General features: G+C 40.5%; 1 protein-coding gene across 4 annotated transcripts in view; it reads right to left on the reverse strand.

The window, feature by feature from the left end:
- Positions 1–20,892, reverse strand: part of Dclk1 (doublecortin like kinase 1) — a 380,545-nt gene that overhangs the window by 342,652 nt on the left and 17,001 nt on the right. For all 4 annotated transcript variants that reach the window (XM_045154295.1, XM_045154297.1, XM_045154296.1 and 1 more), the window contains exon 3: positions 13,714–14,060. In XM_045154295.1, coding sequence (XP_045010230.1) covers positions 13,714–14,060 — 347 coding nt within the window. The remainder of the gene's footprint in view (positions 1–13,713; positions 14,061–20,892) is intronic.

The raw sequence follows: 20,892 nt of genomic DNA on the forward strand, positions 1-20,892 counted from the left end.
GTCAGCTACATTAAGTAGGGACACCTCCTCAGTCTATTAATCTCTTAGACTGCGCTAGAAGAAAACCACTCTAATTCTGATTCCTAGGTAGTTACTTCCCACCAATTTATCCCAGCCATTGTTTTCAACAGCTAAGTCTGTGATATGGCAGACTCTTTTAAGTACATTAAGTGGCATTAAATACCAAAGCATGCTGGAAATTCTCTTTGAATGTTGCATCTCCATTTCCTATGCACATTAAAAGCACCTCTGTGTTCTAAGCATCTTCAATGTTAAGAAATGTCTCACGTGTAGGGACTGCACGTAGCAACAGTCAAAGAGCTAAAATCAATTCTCACAGTCATACTGACTTCCAGTCCCCCAAGCTGAAAATCATGCATGAGGAAAAGTTTCAGTAGGTGTAACGTGTAGAGAGGGACACACAGACAGCATCTAACAGCGTGCATATGGATTTTGTGCCCACCACGTTCATCAACCTCTTCCTCAGGATCAGCATTTCCACAGTGTGTGCTCTCCCTTCCCTGCATCTCTTAACCTCCATTTATTCTCATACAGGAAGCCATCTATCTTCCATAGAGACTAGATTTCAGTGGAAATACATTTCGTGCTGATACACTGGCTGCTTTCCAGCACATTACTGCTAGAAATCATATCTTGCCATCAGATGCTAACAACGGTGTTGGAAGGATGTTGACAAAATTGTGAGACCAGCTGAAATTAATGTTTAATTCCACCTACCATGTAATAGCTGGGGTTCTACCTTTGGAAGTTGAGAATGTAGAAATCAATCGACTATTCCTTTATTTCTCCAGGTTTTCTGGGCTTTCATAGGTTGCACAGATAGTGGCAATACAATGCAGAAGTGACTATGCACTGAAGGAGAATGAACTTGTGTTCATTTCCTTAAGGAGATTCTTAAATGATCCTGGTGACTATGTTACTATTGACCTAAATGTCTGTAGTGCCTAGCATTTGTGGAACAAAATGACTTATCCCGTCAGATAGGATGTGAAAAAATGTGATTCTTTTCTAAGAAGGTTCCAGACAGAGGAGATGAACTCTGAGATACTTTTAATCTCCAACCATAGATTAACATGATCCTCAATTTATGAGAAGGTTATATCTAATAAACCCATCAACCATTCCATTCAAAATTCCATATGTTGACAATGAATTCAATTCACTTAACCTACTGAACATCGTAGTTTTGCAACAGTCCACAACTGAGTCTCGGTTGTCTCCTGGTTGAGAGAGACTTGCCCTGCATCACCAAAGGTGATCAGCCTGCATGTCCCTAATCCAGGATAAGAGCCAAAGTGAAGATTCAAAGTTCAGTTCCTACCACATGTGTGTCACTTCTGCACTACTATCAACTAAAAAGCCCACGTAAGCCAGGCATGGTGGTACCTGCCTTGGGGAATCCAAAGATAGGAGGATCACAGTGAGTTTGAGGCCACTCTGAGGATGACGTAGTGAATTCCAGGTCAGCCTGAGTTACAGCAAGACCCTACCTCACAAAACCAAATAAAAAAATATATAACCTATGTGAGTCAAACCATGGCAACTCAAGAAGCTTGCACACACTAAGCAACTTCTCAAGAATAAATACTTTGCATCCTGTTTGCTGCTCAGTCTGACCTTGGTACACTTCTATTTCATTCCGGAGTCAGCACGCAGACAGAAGTTGTACCAAGAGAATAAATGGTTTAAATAGACCCAATCAAATAACAATGTGAGGGAGAAAACAGGCTAATACAGGTTCCATAGAAAAGTGTGCAGGACATACGAAGTGTGAAAAAGAAATCAAATCACACATACATTAAGATCTGAACTGTCATTAATGCAACTATGAATAACTGTAATTTATCTTGATATTTTCACATTGGCATAAAAATTCTTTACATTGATTGCATATTAGTCTATGATGGGAAAAGCCAATTAAAAATTAAATCTTCCATCTGTCCCTTTGTTTGTAGGGCATGTTGTTTACAACATAGTTCAATTTAAAATTTTTAAAGTTCCACTTAATTTCTGCAACTGCTGTCTTTCATGTAATTTCATTTCAAGGATTTAAACGGATCAGAAAAATCTGCAGCAACATATTGTGCTATATCACTGCAAACACCCTTGAAGCCTTTCATTCGCGTCTCTGCAATAAGTGGGCCAGATGCTTTTCATAAGAACTTCTTATTGGCACATTACCAATTTTTAAATCCATGGAATGCATTGATCAGCTCTCCCCTTTATTTACTAGATAGCTCAGGAAATGCCAGAAATGTTTAGAGCAATTCATCAGACTCGGATGCTGAGATTTTTCTAACATTATATCTATTGTTTCCCCATGAGACAAAGATGCTCTCCGTAGTTCTTAAAACACTCCAAAGTTAACAGATGAATGTTTTTATTTATTTATTTAAATAATCTTGAGTCGTTTATAAGCAGGAATCTAAGGTATGAGCAAGGACCACATTTCAGCATCTTACAATCTGTGGGAATTTGAATGAAAAATGTCTCCCATAATGTGTTTGAACACTTGGTCCCCAGTTTGTGGCACTGTTGGAAAGAAGTCTGTCACTGGAAGATGGGGTGTCTTGAGGGAGTCCAATTCCTCCCTGCTTGCTCTTTCTACCTCTTCCTTGATAATATGATGATATGTTGATGGTTTCCTGCTCCTGCCACAGTGTGGACTCTACCCTCTGGAATTATAAGCCAAAATAAGCTCCGCCCTTCCTAACGCATTTTCTGCTGAGGCTAAGCAGTGTGAGGTAGAGTCACAGTCTCTTCAAGAAGGCCACTGTGTGACGCTGAGAATTTGCAAAGGAGAGCCCAAGATGTTGGAGATGTCAAGACTATGAGATGGCTGCCAAGGAAAATTCAGAGACTAGTCTACCAAGGAAACAGGCCATAGGCAGCACGGTTAGAGGGGATAGAACTATACACACTTGCAGGAGCTCAAAGAAATTTCCAGATACCAGATTTTCCCTGCTTATTTTCAGTTTGGTTTTTGTCCACTCTCTTCTTTGTTATTTCCCCATTCCTCCCCCTTGGAGTGGGAATGCTTATTCTGTGCCATTCTATGTCGTAACTATGTAACTTATATTTTGATTTCACAGGACTCACAATGTGGCATGGAGCTGGAGAGATAGCTTCGTGGTTAAGGTGCTTGCCTGGGAAACCTAAGGACCAGGTTCTATTCCTCAATACCCACGTAAGCCAAATGCACAAGATGGCACATGGGTCTGGAGTTCATTTGCAGTGGCTAGAGGCCTTGTTGTGCCCATTCTCTTTCTCTATCTCCCTCTCTCTCTCTAATAAATAAATGAATAAATAAATATTTAAAAATATTGCCATGAATGTCTAATAGGACTTTGAACTTTTAAAACAATGTTGGGACTGTAAAGATCATGGGAGATATTAAGTTGGACTAAATGTATTTTGCCTCATGAGAAGGTCTTGGAGTCTATGGAGACCATGGGCAGAATGTGGTGCTTTGAATATAATATGTCTCCCATAGGCTAATGTAGTTGAACACTTGGTCCCCAGCTTGTGGAGATGTTTGGAAGGTTGTGGAACCTTTAGGAGATGGGGCCTTGCTGGAGGAAGTGTGTCACTCTGTGTGTGTTTGTGAATGTGTGTAAGGGGAGAATTGAGATATTATGGCCCAGCCATGCTTACTCTCTCTCTCTCTCTCAACTTCCTTGATGCTGGTGTGATGATGTGGCACTGGTTTCCTGCTCCTACCATTGCTTTCTCTGCCATGACAAACTCGACCCTCTAGAACTGCAAGTTGAAATAACATTTATCCTTTTTCTTAAACTTCTTCTGGTCAGGCATTTTGTCCCAGCAATAAGAAAATAACTGATACACGATCTGTGGTTATACTACAGGGATCATTAGGTTTGCTTAGTGCCATGCACTACCAGTGCCCAGGGTGACCAAGTCAATTCCTCCATGGTCATGACTTCTATGCACTTTTGCACTGGATACAATGTGTTAATATAAGGTAGCCTATGACAAAGTAGCCAGCTGCCAGTCCCTTACTCATTGAATCCTTAACGGAACAATAGATTGAGAGGCCAACAGGACCCCTTCCTAGCATCATTCTGTTAAATATGAAGGGGGAAACAGACAAATTCCACATCTGCATTGAGAAGAGTTGTGGGGCCACAAACAGTGAGCACTAAATGGGCCCCAAGAGCTGGAGCCATCAATTCTCATGGGAAAGAAATGTTTCACAAATGAGTCCAACTTCTAGCTGAATCTCTAGAAAAGAGTGCCTTCTTGCTTTGCAGAATAATTGCTCACTGAGATTACATCAAATCGTTCAGGCAATAATATTCACTATAAACACATGTAGTAATCGGCTCAGGGATAGAAACAGAGAAAGTATTTACTCAATAAATGGCAGTAATCATATTAATATTACTTATTGAAAAAATCAATTACCAATGCATAGATATCCTTAAGCAATACCTTCGACAATTGAAGAAGCAAGAGAGGAAAATATTATCTGGGTTGTATGTACAACTGACTGACAATACAATGGGGTAATTTAAAACACCATCTTCAATAGTTAAGTATAGTACTTCAGTTACAGAGAAAACTGTGAAATGGCCAACTCTACATCCATGATATTAAATGTCTTGTAGTTATAGTGTGCTTCTATGAAAACTGGGACTATGAATGCTTAAGGAAGAGCTAATACTCATAGTGGATTTAAGATTATCAAACTAAAGTCTTTATGTAATATTTGGGTTTTTTGATGTAGGGTGTCACTCTAGCTTGGCTGATGTGGAATTCATTATATAGTCTCAGGGTGGCCTCAAACTCATGGTGATCATCCTACCTCTGCCTCCTGAGTGCTGGGATTAAAAGCATGCCTAGCAGCAACTTGTGGTCTAAGATACTCAGAAGCAAGCAACCTGATGTGATGCTCACACAAGTGCAATAGTGGCACACAGCCATGGTGGGTAACCAACTGCTCTTGACTTGGCTAATGGATACACTAAGTGGAATGGAACCCATAGCTGCTTCTGGGAAACAAGTCAGAACCATATCCAAAAATCGAGCCTGTTCTCCAGTATCAAGCTCCCACCAATCATGGGCTACAAGAGGGCCTATACCTATTAAATTCTCTCTAAGATAATAATTGTTATCCCATTTATCTGGTGATGAATTCACTCTCCATTGGAGAATTTGCTTCTCTTTTTCAGATGGACGCAGAACCTGAGGAGAGAATCAGCCCTTCGCACCTCACCAGAGCCCCAACCAAAACCATAGAGTAATTGGGGAAACAAGCAAGAGTGTTGCTTTCTTGGTGAACCTGGTACCAGCACAAGGGTGAAGGAGATCGACACAGAGAACACTCAACTCCTACCAAACCAGAGATCCAGAGACACAGAGGCTCCCAAGACCTCATCACTGAAGTAGACCTAAAATGAACCCAACACAGCTCAGGAAAATTTGCAGAAGAGGGGGCAGAAAGACTGTTAGATCCACATTTTGGGACATTATGCACAGAGACATTGCCTCTTCCCCCTAACTGATGGCTAGCCCCACAATGCATGACCCCCATTCCCCAATGAGGAGGGTCCCTATAGAAGGGGGAGGGCAGGGAGGAGGCTAATGATGGTAACAACATGACTATATACACACTGTGTACAGAACTAATAAAGTAAAAAAAAAAAAACACTTGAACTCCACTTGAAAAATTAGAAAATATTTTAATTAATTATCGTACCAGTAATATGAGGTATGTATTATTATTGTCAAGCTAAAGAAGAAACAAATTCAGAGTTTGACTTGCCAAGGGTCATGGCATTTAATGACTGTTAAAGTGAAGTTTTAACCTTATTAATCTCTGATTGAAAATTTCATGCCCTTTTTATTATACTATGAAGTATTTCCTCATGAAAAGATACATTACAAAGAAAGGTATGATTAGTCATTATAAATAGGTGATTTTTAAATAATGGAGTTCTATGGTACATTCAAAAGAAGACCTTTCTCAAGCCAAAAATCCAATTGAACCCTCATATTTTTAATATAACAATTAACTACAACTAGAAATAAGTCATGATGCTAACTTTTTCAGATGGATTATTAATGCCCGTGAAAATTTCTAAATCAGGCATTATATCTATGATGCAGGAGATGAAGCTAAGTGTTATCAAAAAGAGTTTACTATTCCCAATGAGATATGATTTCAGTATGTCTAGGGCACAGGACAGATTTGAATTTAAGTCGATCAGTGTATGAAATCTGTGTATTTCTCCTATACATTACCCCTTACAACTAATTATAGCATATATATAAGCAGGAAATTTCTTTGTCATAAACGTCAATATGCAGGATTTTAGAATTTAATCAGTAAGCTGGTATGTTTGTCAGTTTTCTAGTTTTATGACAAATACCTTAGCTAATCAACTTACACAGAGAAAGTGTTGCCTTGGCTTATAGTTTTGGAAATTTGAGTCCATAATCCTTCACCCTGTTTGCTTTTAAAAATCTGGCAGGGCAACACATCACAGGAAAAAAAAAAAAAAAGTGTGGTAAAATAAAAGCCACTCACTTCACAGCCAGGAAGTGAAAAGTGAAAAGAAAAAAAAGAAGAAGGAGGAGGAGGAGGAGGAGGAGGAGGAGGAGGAGAGGAAGAAGACAGAGAAAGAGAAAAAACAAGACTTAGGGGCTAGTGTCCCGCAATTCCCTTTGAGATTTCCCCAGCGATCTAAAGACCTGCTACTGTGCCCCACGTCTAAAAGGCTTCACCACCTCTCCTTGGCTGAACATTGAGGGCTAAGCTTCAAACATATGAGTCTCTGGGGATGGGGATTCAAAATTTGAATCTAGTAGGAAAAATTTATTACTGTCTAAGGCCTAATACAAGCTAGATTTCCCAGACAGACATCTAAGGCCAGGCACAGAAAATTTTAAAGCCCAACAACCCAACTAGTTCCCAATCATGGCTCAATGCCCTGGCATCCCACCTTTACAGAAGAAGCAGAGCAGCATGAAGTGGTGATCCCAAAACAGACTTATGAGAGGTCCCAACGTGCTCTCAGCACACAACAGAGAGGTCTCTGGGGAACATGGCTCTGTTAAAACACTCTGAGTATGCAATTCATGTTACAGAAAGCTAACTTTTGCCAAAATTACCTACCCTTAAAGTACGCGTCACCACAGCTACCGTGATTGATTGCATCGCCATAGGAGCTCAGCCAGGATTTAACTCTTCCCAATTTTGAGGAAATAATATCTACATGGGGACATTTGCAGCTCATTCATCTGAATACCACACAAGACTTGTCACGTAAAATAGCATATCCTATTCTGAACATTTTAATTCTCTGAATAACATGTCATAATGATTTTAAGCTCTTTTGCTTCTTTTTTTTTGGTTTTTCGAGGTAGGGTCTCACTCTAGCCCAGGCTGACCTGGAATTCACTATGGTGTCTCAGGGTGGCCTCAAACTCACAGTGATCCTCCTACCTCTGCCTCCCAAGTGCTGGGATTAAAGGTGTGTGCCACCACGCCCGGCTTCTTTTGCTTCTTTGAAATCAGCTAATATACTTCCTTCAACTCCTAGTTCTAGTAAAGCATGATGATACTTTAACATGTGCTCTGAGCTGCATGATGATATTTTAACATGTGCTCTGAGCTTTTATACAAAATTTAAACCTGACACTTTAAGATGCAAGTGAAATTACTGGTATCAACTATTTTTTTTCCACCAGCAGCAAACAAACTAAAAGTGTTACCTTCATTTTCACAACATAAATAATAAATACTAATTGTAAAAATGTGTATACAAGAACGAAAGTTTCCAGCATGTTTATGGGAGTAACAGCTGTCACAGGAAGGCTCTATTGATTACCAGTAGCTACAGAAAATCTCTTCCACGCCCTGTGATACTTATGATATCCTAAATTTCTTGAATTTTCATTCAGAAACTTTTTTTTTGCTCATGTGTGTGTAATGTGGCTCATGTGGTGTGATGTATGCACATGTATGTACCCACGTGGTGCCCCATGCACTGGCCTGAAGTGGGTTTCACTCGCCTGTGGTGGCCACAGCAGAACATGGAGTGTCCTGGCCCATCATTTTTTTTTTTTTTTTCTGTCAGTTCTTATTTGAATGGGAGTCTCATATTCATCCCATAGCTCCAGAGATACTTGGGTCTCTTTTCCACTTTGGGACTGGCATTACAGAAGCAAGTGACCACACCCAAGCTGTCTATGTGGGCCCTGGGGATCAAACTCCAGCTGCCTCTCAGGTCTTTGGAGGCCTCCATGCTTACACAGGAAGTGCTCCTAACCACAGAGCACGCTCTCCACACTTATTCACAAACTTGGTTTTCACATTCTCTATGTTCACTGACTATTGTAGGCAAATCAGATGTTGTAATGTTTACCATTTTCTTTGACTTGTGAGAGGAAAACACGTTCTAAGCTCTCTAACATCAGTTATTTTTACTTCAGATTTAATTTAGATATTAAAAACCAAAAAGGAAAAGGAAACATAAAGATCATTTTCTGATATTTGACTCATGAACTCAAATTGATGGTTAAATCCAGTGAAGTCTGACACAAAATCACCTAAAATGAACAGACTTAAAGGGATCCAGTCGATAGGCAAGACTTTGTAGCAAATTGTTTACCTCTGGGGCCTAATTTTAATCACATAAGAACAGCAATGCCGGGCTGGAGAGATAGTTTAGCAGTTAAGGTTCTTGCCTGTGAAGCCTAAGGACCCACGTTTGATTCTCCAGACCCCGCATAAGCCAGACACGCAAGGCGATGCAAGCGTGCAAGGTTGCACATGCACACAAGGTGGCGCACGCATCTGAAGTTCTATCAGTGACTAGAGAGGCCCTGGCGCACCAATTCTCCTCCCCCTCCCCCCACATAAAAATAAAATAAAATAAAAAAGAATAATAATATCCCAAATAAACTAAACTCCAGGAGTGACTACATGGCCGAGTTACTGAATAACCCACAGCAAAACCCACCTTTCCAAACTGCAAGGGGCAGGGACTCTCAGGTGCCCAGATTCTGGGAATCCAGTCCCCTGTGTAGACAGTGGGGGGTGATGTTACCTCTCAGCTTTCATGTGTCTTGCCTTTGCGGGAGGCCCTTAATCGAGGACCACATAAATAATGCATCCCTGAAAACAGGGCACAGCAAGTGTTTCCAGGAATTCTGAAGCCCCGACAGCAAAGTTTGACCACGTGAGCAGAGTCGTCACGAAAGTAGATGGGAGAAGGGTGGCAGGCAAGCTCTTGGGGAATCTTTGTGTCCCTCAGTAAGGGAAGCTGCTGCCATCAGGTCACGGGGCAGTTCAGGGACGCTAACAAGCCAGCCCCACGGACCTGGCTCGCCCCAGCGTCCTGCAAAAGCTTCTCTACGCGGTGCAGCGTTCCCAATACGCCCATGTCTTCATCTCAGTCAAAACGAAACAGCCAAAGTTCTGCAGGATGGACTCCTGGGATAGAGTTTAATGCAAACCCTGGGGTGGGGGTGGAGGCAGCAAGCAAGGAGGCTGTGTGGTGGTAGAAATGAATGCGAGCAGCCCGTGTACTGTGCCCTCCAGTGCCCACCGCAGCATAGCTTTCAAGGTCCCACTGTTAAGAATTCCCGCCCAGCAGTCTCCATCCATGGGTGCATCTGCAGCTTGCCTGAAGGCAATGGGAACAGCCACTCTGACTCGCCTGTTATCCTCACTACCATTGACCAAAGGCACTCAAGCAATTCATTTTATAAACTGTCCTATATACTCAACACAAAAGAATTGGTTTTTTTTTTTATTTTTGTATTGAGGCTATAGGGCTATTTATCGTATTTAGGCATTAGATTCTTCCAAATTGTGAATGGGTTTTATACAAGCCTCAATGAAGCAATTAAAAACAATTTAGAGCACCAGGCGTGGTGGCACATGCCTTTAATCCCAGCACTTGGGAGGCAGAGGTAGGAGGATTGACGTCGTGAGTTCAAGGCCAGCCTGAGACTCCATAGTAAATCCCAGGTCAGCCTGGGCTAGAGTGAGACCCTACCTCAAAAAAACACACACACAAATTAAATTTTTTAAGTGTTACTGGGGATGTTAAGGGAGAAGTCCTGTTGGTAGCATACGGACCCTTATGCCAGCACAGGAAGATGTCTTCCCAGTGTGTCAGTGTACCTTTGCACAGGAAGGTTTGGAGAAAAATGGCAATTTCTCGGGGGCTTACACAGCCTCAACTTCTGCCAGTGCTGGCAAAAACTTCTATTCCAATAAACTGCTGGTTGCTTAGAGTTCTCCTTTGCAGTAAAACAATTCTATAGACTCCAAGGATCCATTTAGAAGCCTTTCTGTTCCTACTGGGAATTCAGGTAAAAAAGTTTTATGTTCTTTTCACTCCAGTGTCCAATTTCTCAGCTCAGCAAACTGTATGCTTCACAAAAACACAGTCAAGATTAACTATAGGGCTCGTGTGTATATGTGTGTGTGTGTGTGTGTGTGTGTGTGTGTGTGTGTGTGCAGAGAGAGGGGGAATCATTTGAAAATGGTCCAATGATATTCTTTCAAAAAATAGCTTCTGTTATGGTTTGTTTGTTATAGCTATTTATTGGAGAGAGAGAGAAAGAGAGCTAGGCAGAGAGTGAGTATGGGTATGCCAGGGTCTCCTGCCACTGCAAGCCAACTACAGATGCATGTGCCACTTTGTGCATCTGGCTTCATGTCGGTACTAGGGAAGTGAACCTGGGAGGCCAGGCTTTGCAAGCAAGTGCCTTTAACTGCTGAGCTATCTCCCCAGCCCACAAAGGCCTGTGTCTTAAAGGCTTGTTCTCTAGGGTGCTATGAGAGATGGTTGAAATATTCAGAGGTGGATACTAACAGGAGGTTTTTAATTTACTGTAGTTTAACCCTAGAAGAGGACTGTTGGTCCTTCCTGGCCCCTTCCTCCCTTTCTTTCTCTTCCTGGCCACAGGAGGAATGAAGAATGGCTGTGCTCAAAATGTGTTTTATTGCCACTGGCCCAAGAATGGCACCACCTGGTTGTGGACTAAAACCTGCATAACTGTGAGCTAAAATTAACATTTTTCTCTGCATAAGTTAGTTATCTCAGATTTTTCAGTATAGTAACAGAAAGTTGCCTAACATTACTTCCATGAAAATTCTTTATTGGTACATTGACATTGGCCTGATGGTACAGAGATTACCACCAAAATCGGTTCAAATTCCACCTTCATCAATTATTGCCTTGTGAAACATATCAAATATGTTTTAAACATGTTTCACAAGCTCTATGTCTTTATGCCCTTGCTTACTTAATGAAGATAATGACCAAACTCTTATGAATATTAAACATGCTAACACATGCAACATGCTTAGTGCAATGCTCTAACAAAGACTTTTTTGTTGTTATACATTCCTTCAACAATCCTTCCCATACATTGTGACGGTGATACTATATGAGCTGTATGAAACAGGAGTGACAACTTTTCCATGTCATACTGGTAAGTGGAATGACACCGCCCTGCATGTTCTGAAGATGAGCTGGGATTTGAACCTTGGCCTTTTGACCTAAAACATGGGATTTATTACCCATTACACTGAATTACTTACAAACCATAACAAAACAATCATTGTAAAATACTGATATCAGGTGAACTCAAAGGGAAAAAAACAACTGGGAACACTGTAGGCCACATTCTCCAGCAATATCCTTCAGATAATCAACATAAATGATTAGTTGATATAACCATTAGCTGAAGTATTGACAGCTGATTTTCAGACTTAATATATAGCACCCAAAGTTCTGAAGTGAGAAAAGGAGAAAGAGGAAAAGAGCATAGATATGTATTCTTTCTTTGTAATTAATCTTAAGTAAGTGTGCAAAGGAAAGGGTGTTCACATACTTGTGTCATTCCATGCGTTCTAATTCATCCTCTTCCCACCACCTCCCATGTTGCCTGTGCCCCTCTTTTTTTTATAATTTTTTTGTTTTGTTTATTTGAGAGCGACAGACAGAGAGAGAATGAGGCCAATAGAGAGAAAGAGAGAGAGAGAGAATGGGCACGCCAGGGCCTCCAGCCACTGCAAACGAACTCCAGACACGTGGGCCCCCTTGTGATCTGGATAACGTGGGTCCTGGGGAACTGAGCCTTGAATTGGGATCCTTAGGCTTCACAGGCAAGTGCTTAACCACTAAGCCATCTCTCCAGCCCACCTGTGTCCCTCTTGCCTATCTCCTTCCTCTCCAAACAGTCCTCCCTCCTGCTTTCATGTTACATGTATTCTTTGTACTAAAAGCTATTTTGAATGAAAGTGAGCAAACTTGTAGTTAGAAAAAAAAATCAACATATGAAAAGGCAGAACTACAAGATGGTCGAGTAACTCCTTACAGACGTGGAAAAAGTAGGGAGTTACAGGCTGAAATGCAAAATCTTCTACCATATTGCCACCATGGTTCACAAGCCAGCAGTTGACTTTCTGGATGCTAATATATTGATGACATTCAGGTCTCTTAAGCCTACAAAGCTGAGCATCTTATTCCCATGAATCCTTATCTACATGCAAGTTTGATGAGACAAGTGGAAGACCAGTCAATACAAATGAACAACTGGCATGTATTCCTTCTTCCCGGATGAATTTTTATAAGTTAGAACACTTAAATGGATCCTGAGGGAAGTCATTCTTTCATGACTAACACCCTTTCTAGTATTAGCATCCATTCTCATTCATAAAGTTTATATGCATTAGACTTCACGAACTTGCATGAGTGTTCCATTTCATGAGTCTCTTAATTCATGAATCTAGTGTTGACTTTTAAGATGAACTATACATCCAAATAATTCAAATTACCCCTCATTATAAAAAGGCATTTAGAAAGGGCCACATTAAAAATACATTTAAAGCAAAGGTACTGATGGTAAATTATATTAAATTAGATGATCATATTAAACACAAAGGCACTGCTAAGCTCCAGATGATTAGTGAATCACACCATGCACATGATCAGGAATTTTTTTCTTCAGCTCATCATCATTACGAAAGCCCACTGGAGACCATGAAAGGCAATGCTTCCTTTGAGCTCCTCTCACCTACTCCCAGTACAAGACTGACCCCTGAAGGTCAACACCTGTCCTCCTCATGTCTGAATATGTCCCCCTTCCACTTCAATTTTGCAGTAAGTTTTAAATATAAGATATGTCACATTCTAGAAGTATGCTTCTTAAAACAACCTAGGTGGAAATATGTCACTTCTTAGCATATGTCTTAAATGTACAATTTTTAATTGAATCTCACTAGTAAACATTTCTGAGACATAGAATCATAAAACATTATTTGGGTCAAACAAATGTATTATTTTTTCCCCTACTAGTCCCAGTTTATCTCTACCTGTCAGTCAGGCTTAAGGCACTAAGAAAGGACCCAGCTGGAATTAGTTATATACGGCACCATCTTGTGAAGCAAGGAATAAATGAAAGAATAGAAACCCCTGAATAAATTTATTTCATCTCCAAAGATAATCCTTATTTTTTTTTGCTTTATTTTGGTAATACTCCCCCCTCATGCACACTAACCTTAGTTTGGCACATTTGTGAACTAAACGGCCCAAATCCCTCAACTAGCCAAACGCATGCTTGAGCTCCCAACTGACTGTCACACATGTCCCCAGCTCCCAGGCTCATGCTTGCCAAGTTCGAGTTCTCCTCCAAGTGCGCCCTTACCTGCTTCCCATCCAAGGTGTACAGGCGTTTCACCACCCCCGAGTCCAGCTTGATGGCGTCGGTTATGTCGGTGAGCACTTGCTCAAAGGAATGGGCTGTTTTCTTGTTCAGCAAGATCCTGACTGCTTTGCGTGGCTTCACCCCACTTCTGATGATGGTGACTAGTTTGGGTCGGATGAAATCCTTGTTCTCCCGCACCTCTGAAGGACTCCCTTTGGCAGTGGCCAGTGAAGACACTGCCCGGGAAGCTGAGGTGGTCTTGACATTCACCGACCAGTTGGGGTTCACGTTCTTGGTGTACTCCAGCTTCTTGAAGGGCTCTATTGAGCCGCACACATAGCTCTCTCCTGAGGAAGAGAGAAATGATTGAAAATGGCACTTAGAGTGAACTCTGTTCTTTTATTTTCCTTTTCTGCTTAGAGCTAAGAATCACCTGTGACTTGTAAAACAATGGAAGTGTAACCATAATTAATGAAAAATAATGGCATCTGGCGTTTAATCTTGTTTTCGAAGCAACAGATTGGCACCTTGGGAAGAAAAGAAATCACCATTTCTCCCTGTCTTTGACTTCAATTGCTCACAGAAATATCGACATGCCTGAGTCAGCCCTAGGCATTAAAAGCAAGTCAAAGTGAAATATTCTTTGGGACTTATTTAAATATGTAGTAAACTTCAAAACTCAATGTACTTAAAACTGCTACCTGAGGTAATTTTAAACCCATAAGTGGATCAGTGCACAACTTCTTAAAATAGTTAGGCAATTTACACATTTAATGACAGTATAATATTAAAATTCTATTAAGTCTAGTTGAGCAGAATCCAAACACAATCACCTTTGCTTTTCTGACATCACCCTAGTGCTGAATGGTGAACCAATAAATGCGCAGTAGGAAGCCAGTTGCCTAGAGGGAAAAGATGCAAAAAAGGTCCAGGCAACAACTGTACCCTAACAATACACCTCCTCAAGCAAGGCTCCACTTCACAAATTACCATCAGTTGTGAACAAAGCTTCAAAACACACAAGTTTATGGGAGGAGCCTAATTCAAACCTCCACATTCGGCCCCTGACCCACATAAACTGATGGCCATCTGTGTTATAAAGTGCAGTGCATCAAGGGCAACTTTAAAAGTCCCTGTAGTTTCTTTTTTTTTTTTTAATACCAACACTATTCAAATACCCACATAGTCCAAGGTCTCTTAACTGTAAACCCCCCACAAAAAAAAAGGCCACAGTAAAGATTAAACCAATTCAAAATATAAAACAAACAGCAAATGTCAAATTGTGCAGCTCCAAGTCCAGCATCTGTAACCAGTGAGAAAATCTCTGTAATCCCAATTCCACCTTCCAGCAGGCTGCTCACAGCCCTGGAAACAATCCATCCGGAGCTGGCAACTCTCCTCACAGCTTTCCCATAGTCCTGGCATCTCAATAGACTCCTAGTGTCTCCATTAAAACCCATAGCTCATCCTCATGGCTCCATCAGGTCTCCATGCAGGAAATTGTGCCTCAAATCACCCAATGGCCATTTCCATAAAACAAACTGCTTTGAAAACCAATGACCCTTTCTTCCATGCATTTGTTATAACTTTATAGTAACAGGTGGGCTACCAAACAGATAATTAAGCAGAGAATAAAGCTGACTTTGAAAAGCAGGAAATTTTCAACATTCAGGCCCTGTACTTTCAAGAGTCAGTATTCTTTCTGCTGTCCCAATGCATAACAGCTGGACCAATCTCAGTGGTTTTAATCTCTCAAAATATCACAGCTAAATGGGGTTGACATCTCCTTCCCAACTTTCATTTCTTTCTGTGCCATATCGTTTGCTCATGCCAGTCCATTCCTGTGCAACACAACTCTGCATATATTCTAAGGAGACAGGAAGAATGCAGTGAGCCTCTCACAGACACTGCCTCTAGCCCAGTGTGGGAAAGCTCTTTATTTCCCTCATAAGCCAAGCCCATACTTCTTTCTGCATTTGAGTCTTTCAACTTTGACCAATATAGTCCATCAGGCTCTGCTTAGAGCACTGCAAGGTATCCCTTAGGCCAAGTTTTCAAATCCTTCCACATTCCTTCCACAAATCAATTCCCACAGGCCAAAAGCCACATAGTTATGTTTCTAGCAGCAAAATTCCCATTACACTAGTACCAATTATTTGTTGCAGTCAACCTTCTTTTTGCTGAGATAAAACATCCGGCCAAAAGCAGTAATAAGAGGAAAGATTTTTAATTTGGCTTGCAGTCTCAAGGCGAAGCTTCATGATGGCAAGGGAAAGATGGTAAACCAGAGGCTTAACATCACCTCCTTGCCAACATCAAGTGGACAACAGCAGCAGCAAGAGAGTAATCCAAACTTTAAGAAAGGGGAGCCAATTAGAACACCCCTAAGCTCACCCACAATAACACCTCCTCCAGCAAGGCTCCAACTCAAAAACTGCCTTCAGCTGTGAATCATACAATCAAAACATTAATTTATGGGGGACACCTACTTCAAACCACCACAACTATTATCTAAGCATGTGCCATTGGACAAAAATTCCTTTGGATTTCTGAGTTGTATGGTAGTTTTATTTTATTTTATCTATCAACTTAAAGGTCACTGGGTTTTTTGGTTTTGTTTTGTTTCATATTTTTGTTTTCTTCAAAGTAGAATCTTACTCTAGCCCAGGCTAACCTGGAATTCATTATGTAGTCCCAGACTGGCCTTGAATTCATGGTGATCATCCTACCTCTGCCTACAAGTGCTGGGATTAGAGGTACACACCACCTTACCCAGCTTGTCACTGGGTCTTTATGAAGGTCAACCTAGACAGTAGATGGGCTGGAGTTGTAACTCAGTCATAGAGCATTTGCCTAGCTTAAGGACAACTCTGGGTTCAATGCCCAGCTTTAACACCACAATAGTGATCAAAGTAATCTCAAATGCACAGTTCCTCTTTGAGTGACATGAAACAGTGTTATCCTAATCATGCAATGAGACTGACTGGAAAATTAAGAAGAAATGACATAAAATCAGTTAGTAGGACTTACAAGGAATTGTTTCAAAACACAGTTACCAGAAGCTATCACACAGGATCCATCTCAATGGCAGAAGGCCTCAAACACTGTGCCGTAAGTGTACGTAGCCTGAAACTCACCAGAGTAGGCCAACCCTTGTCAGAACTCTGAGCTGCGTGAAAATATGCAGCTGCATGATTATTTTAAAATTTTTATACTAAGCTGCAAACTCAAAACCAAAAAAAAAAAACAGCATAGTGACTGGTGTTTCAACAAAGATCACTTTTTAAACTTCAGAACATGAATTAAAGGAGAGGACTTTATATAACAACATGAAATGGAATGCACTGGCTGAAACAAAAACATCAATATTTTTATAACTTATTACATAAAATGCAAAGCAATGAAAAAAAATTTTAAAGCATGAAAAAGTCCTCTTACAGAGAAGGCTGGCTTCAAGCAACTGAAGCCAGAGAACTGTTTGTCACTGCGCTGTAGTGGACGCCCTCACCTCCTTCTTACATTGAAGACAGGACAGGGGATGCTGGAGAAGTCTCCACAGGGGATGAGTCTGTGCTAGGAGGAAGGTGGAAGGTGGAGAAGGAGGGGGCTGCCATGGATTCCAGAATGTAGAGCATGCAGTCTGCCATCATTTACAGAGCATGGCTCTCTTCAGGAGCTGTGGGAAAGCCAGCATGAATAATTCACCTGATTGCACAAGAAGGTTTTCATTAAATCTGGCTCCACGTGTTTACGGCTGTTACTGCAAATGTGATTGTGAACTTCTCCTCAACCACAAGAAACAGGGTTTCTGCCTGAGCCCAGCCAGGTGAAAGTTGATTGCAGATTTTTGGTTTTTGTAGTAGTTGTCCCTCACGGTATCCATGGGGAACTTGTTGCAATACCCTGTGGTACCCCTGAGAATACCAAAACCCAAAGATGCTCAAGTTTCTTATATAAAATACTGTGGTATTTGCACAGAACCTACATATACTTGATACATGTTTTGAATAACCTCTAGAGGTCTTATAGTAGCCAGTGCTAGGTAAGTAGATTTTATATTTAAGGAATAATATCAAGGGAAAATGTCTATATTTGTTTAATGCAGGTGCAATTTTTAAAGTATTTTCAATTAGGATTAGTTGAATCCATGGATGTGAAATTCACAGATACAAAGGAATGAACATAACGTAGTAATACCATTGACAATTATAAAATTGAATGTATAGTCCTGGTTTGGTCCAGGGGCTCTGGATATCCAGTCTTGAAACTCTCTCTTGGAGGGATCAAGAATTACAAGAGAAAGTATAATACTGTTAGCAGGATCATTAAGTCCTCACAATGAGGTATGTACAAATGCCACTGAACAACACCAAGCTAAGTAAAGACTTCTGATTATGTCAACAAGTAACCTACTTCCTGTCCTACAAATCAAGCTACCTTAACGGGTCTGGGTATGGTTTCTATTGCAATAATGAAATAAAAGTGTTTAAAAAAAATCATAAACTGGCCTAGAGAGATGGCTTAGTGGTTAAGCGCTTGCCTGTGAAGTCTAAGGACCCCAGTTTGAGGCTCGATTCTCCAGGACCCACGTTAGCCAGATGCATTAAGGGGCGCATGTGTCTGGAGTTTGTTTGCAGTGACTGGAAGCCCTGGCGCACCCATTCTCCCCCTCTCTCTCTCTGTCTATCTATCTATCTGCCTCTTTCTCTCACTCACTGTCACTCTCAAATAAATAAATAAAAATGAACAAAAGGAAAAAACCTGAAAACTAAAGAACCTTTAATCAAAGGTGGTTAAACTTGATTTAGAAGTTTTCCATTATTTCCTGTAAGTGAAGTGTAAACAAGCATGGCAAGATGACAAAGATCTTGGCTGATTTAAAATAAATGGTATAAAAATCTACTTAGAAGTTGTGGCAGTCTAAATAAATATTCCCCCAATAGATTCAGTTTTATTAAAGCTTCTTGGATTTCCAGCCTCCTGGCTAGAGGAGGCATCACTGTGGGGGGGAGGGGAATCTTGGGATCCAGCCCTAAGGAGGATCTGAATTCCAGCCTAGGATGAACAGTATAAGATAAGCAGATTGCTTGAGCTTTGCCTGCGGTTCCTGAAGTGTGCTTGCTTGTGCTGGCAGCGGCTGCTTTTTTGTCTCTCTGCCTGGACCTGCGAGAGTGGTCCAGCTTCTTCTGCCATTATGGAACTTCCCCTGAATCTGTAAGCTTCAATAAATCCCTTCTTCCTATAAACTGTGGCTGGTTTGGAAGTTCATCCCAGCAAACTGCAGCTGTCTACTATAGCAGTAAAGCTGAAAATCGTTAAAAACATGATGCCTTCCTGGTTGGTTAACATCCTGCTAGTTTTGTTGGTTAGTTGGTTGGTTAGTTTTTGTTCATTTTGATTTGATTTTGAGATAGGGTGTTACTATTTTGCCCAGGCTAGCCTCAAACTAAAGGATTTTTTTTTCCTGTCCCAAACATTTGAATAGCTGAGACCTCCTGGCTTACTGCCACATTTGCTGTGATGTGTTCAAGATTAACAAAAAAAAATCTATGACAAGAATAATCCTATACTTCAAATTTAATACTTTGAGTGTCTTATACATCCCAACAATTGATAAGAACTGCAAATATAGTGTCCTCCAAAATTGCTGTGGCACATATTAAGGTCAAAATTAATATTTGAGCTGGTTCAGTGGGTAATGGCACTTGTTTGCCAAGCTTGATGGTCTGGGTTCTATTCCCCAGTATCCACATAAAAAGCTACATGCACAAAGTGGTGCATGTGTCTGAAGTTCAGTTACAGGGGCAGGAGGCCCTTGTGTACCCATACTGATTATTTCTCTCTGTCTGCCTCTTTCCCTCTGTCCCTGTCTCATATAAATAAATATTTATTTTAAGAAACCTAATATTTGCATAAAAGCACTAGGAAAAGAAAATGGTAAGAACAAAAAGGAAAAGAATTTAAGCAAGAAATTTATATTTGAACCCAACCAATTCATCTCAAATGTCAAAATACGACCATTCCTTCCCTATGAGAGTTAAGTCTTTTCAGGAAGTCTGAGGATGAAATCACTTTTTGTAAAAATGCCAGATTATTTTCATGGTACTGAAGAGTCAATATTTTTATTGTTTATTGTTTCACACCAAGTCTCCATATGTTGCCAAGGCTGGTCCTCAATTCCTGGGATCAAGCACTCCTCCTGCCTCAACCTCCAAATAGCTAAGACTATGTATGGCATTGCTCTTGATCCCATTGTTTTGTTTCAGTTTTCACAAAAAAAAATATAATTATTAGCTTTTGAATGATCACATTTACTATTCTGCAAAGTATAGGATTATATTTTTTTTTCTCTAGCAAGGTTTATTTTAAAAAATTGCAAAGTTACCTCAACTTGGCCATTAGCTCCCATTATAGAACTATAATTTTCTACAAAAACTAATTTCTGTAAGGCATCATTGAAAAATTCTAGTAGTGTGGTACTAGTTCTCTGATTACTTGGACCTGGAGTGCATTAGCTCTGAAGGTATATGTGTACAAGACTCTACATTGGGGGATTCTAGAAAATTTGTGTATTTCCCTTTATTGTAATCTTTCCATCAGCTAAGATGTATGAAGAATAAATTCTAGTTCTGACATCACTTGATTTAAGTCTGAAGATGACCTCCTCACCCTCTTTCACATCTCTAATGCTGCTAAGAAACCACTCTAACTTTGCAGAAAGAGTAGAATTTGTTGTATTAAAAGTGTGTTAAGAGCTGAGAATATGGCTTAATGGTTAGGGCACTTGACTGCAAGGCCAAAGACCCAGGTTCAATTCCCCAGGACCCACACAAAGCCAGATGCACAGGGTGGCACATGTGTCTGGAGTTCATTTACAGCGGCTGGAGGCCATAGCATGCCCATTCTCTCTCCCTCTTTCTATCTGCCTCTCTCTCTTTTTTTTCTCAATCTCTCTCAAATAAATTAAAATTTTTTAAAATATGTGTTAAATGAGGGAGTGATGTGATATATTTGATTTTTCTAAATACAAACTTTTGTCTTGAAAACTATGAAAATTAAATTTCACTGCTATGAGTTACACAAAAATCTAAGACTTGGTACATAGTGAAACTTCTGCAACCAAACTAAGTTCAATTACTTGCAAGATTATTTACAGAACAAAATACCATAAAGTGCCTT

This window comes from Jaculus jaculus, chromosome 7 (assembly GCF_020740685.1).
Source record: "Jaculus jaculus isolate mJacJac1 chromosome 7, mJacJac1.mat.Y.cur, whole genome shotgun sequence".
NCBI classification, from domain to species: domain Eukaryota; kingdom Metazoa; phylum Chordata; class Mammalia; order Rodentia; family Dipodidae; genus Jaculus; species Jaculus jaculus.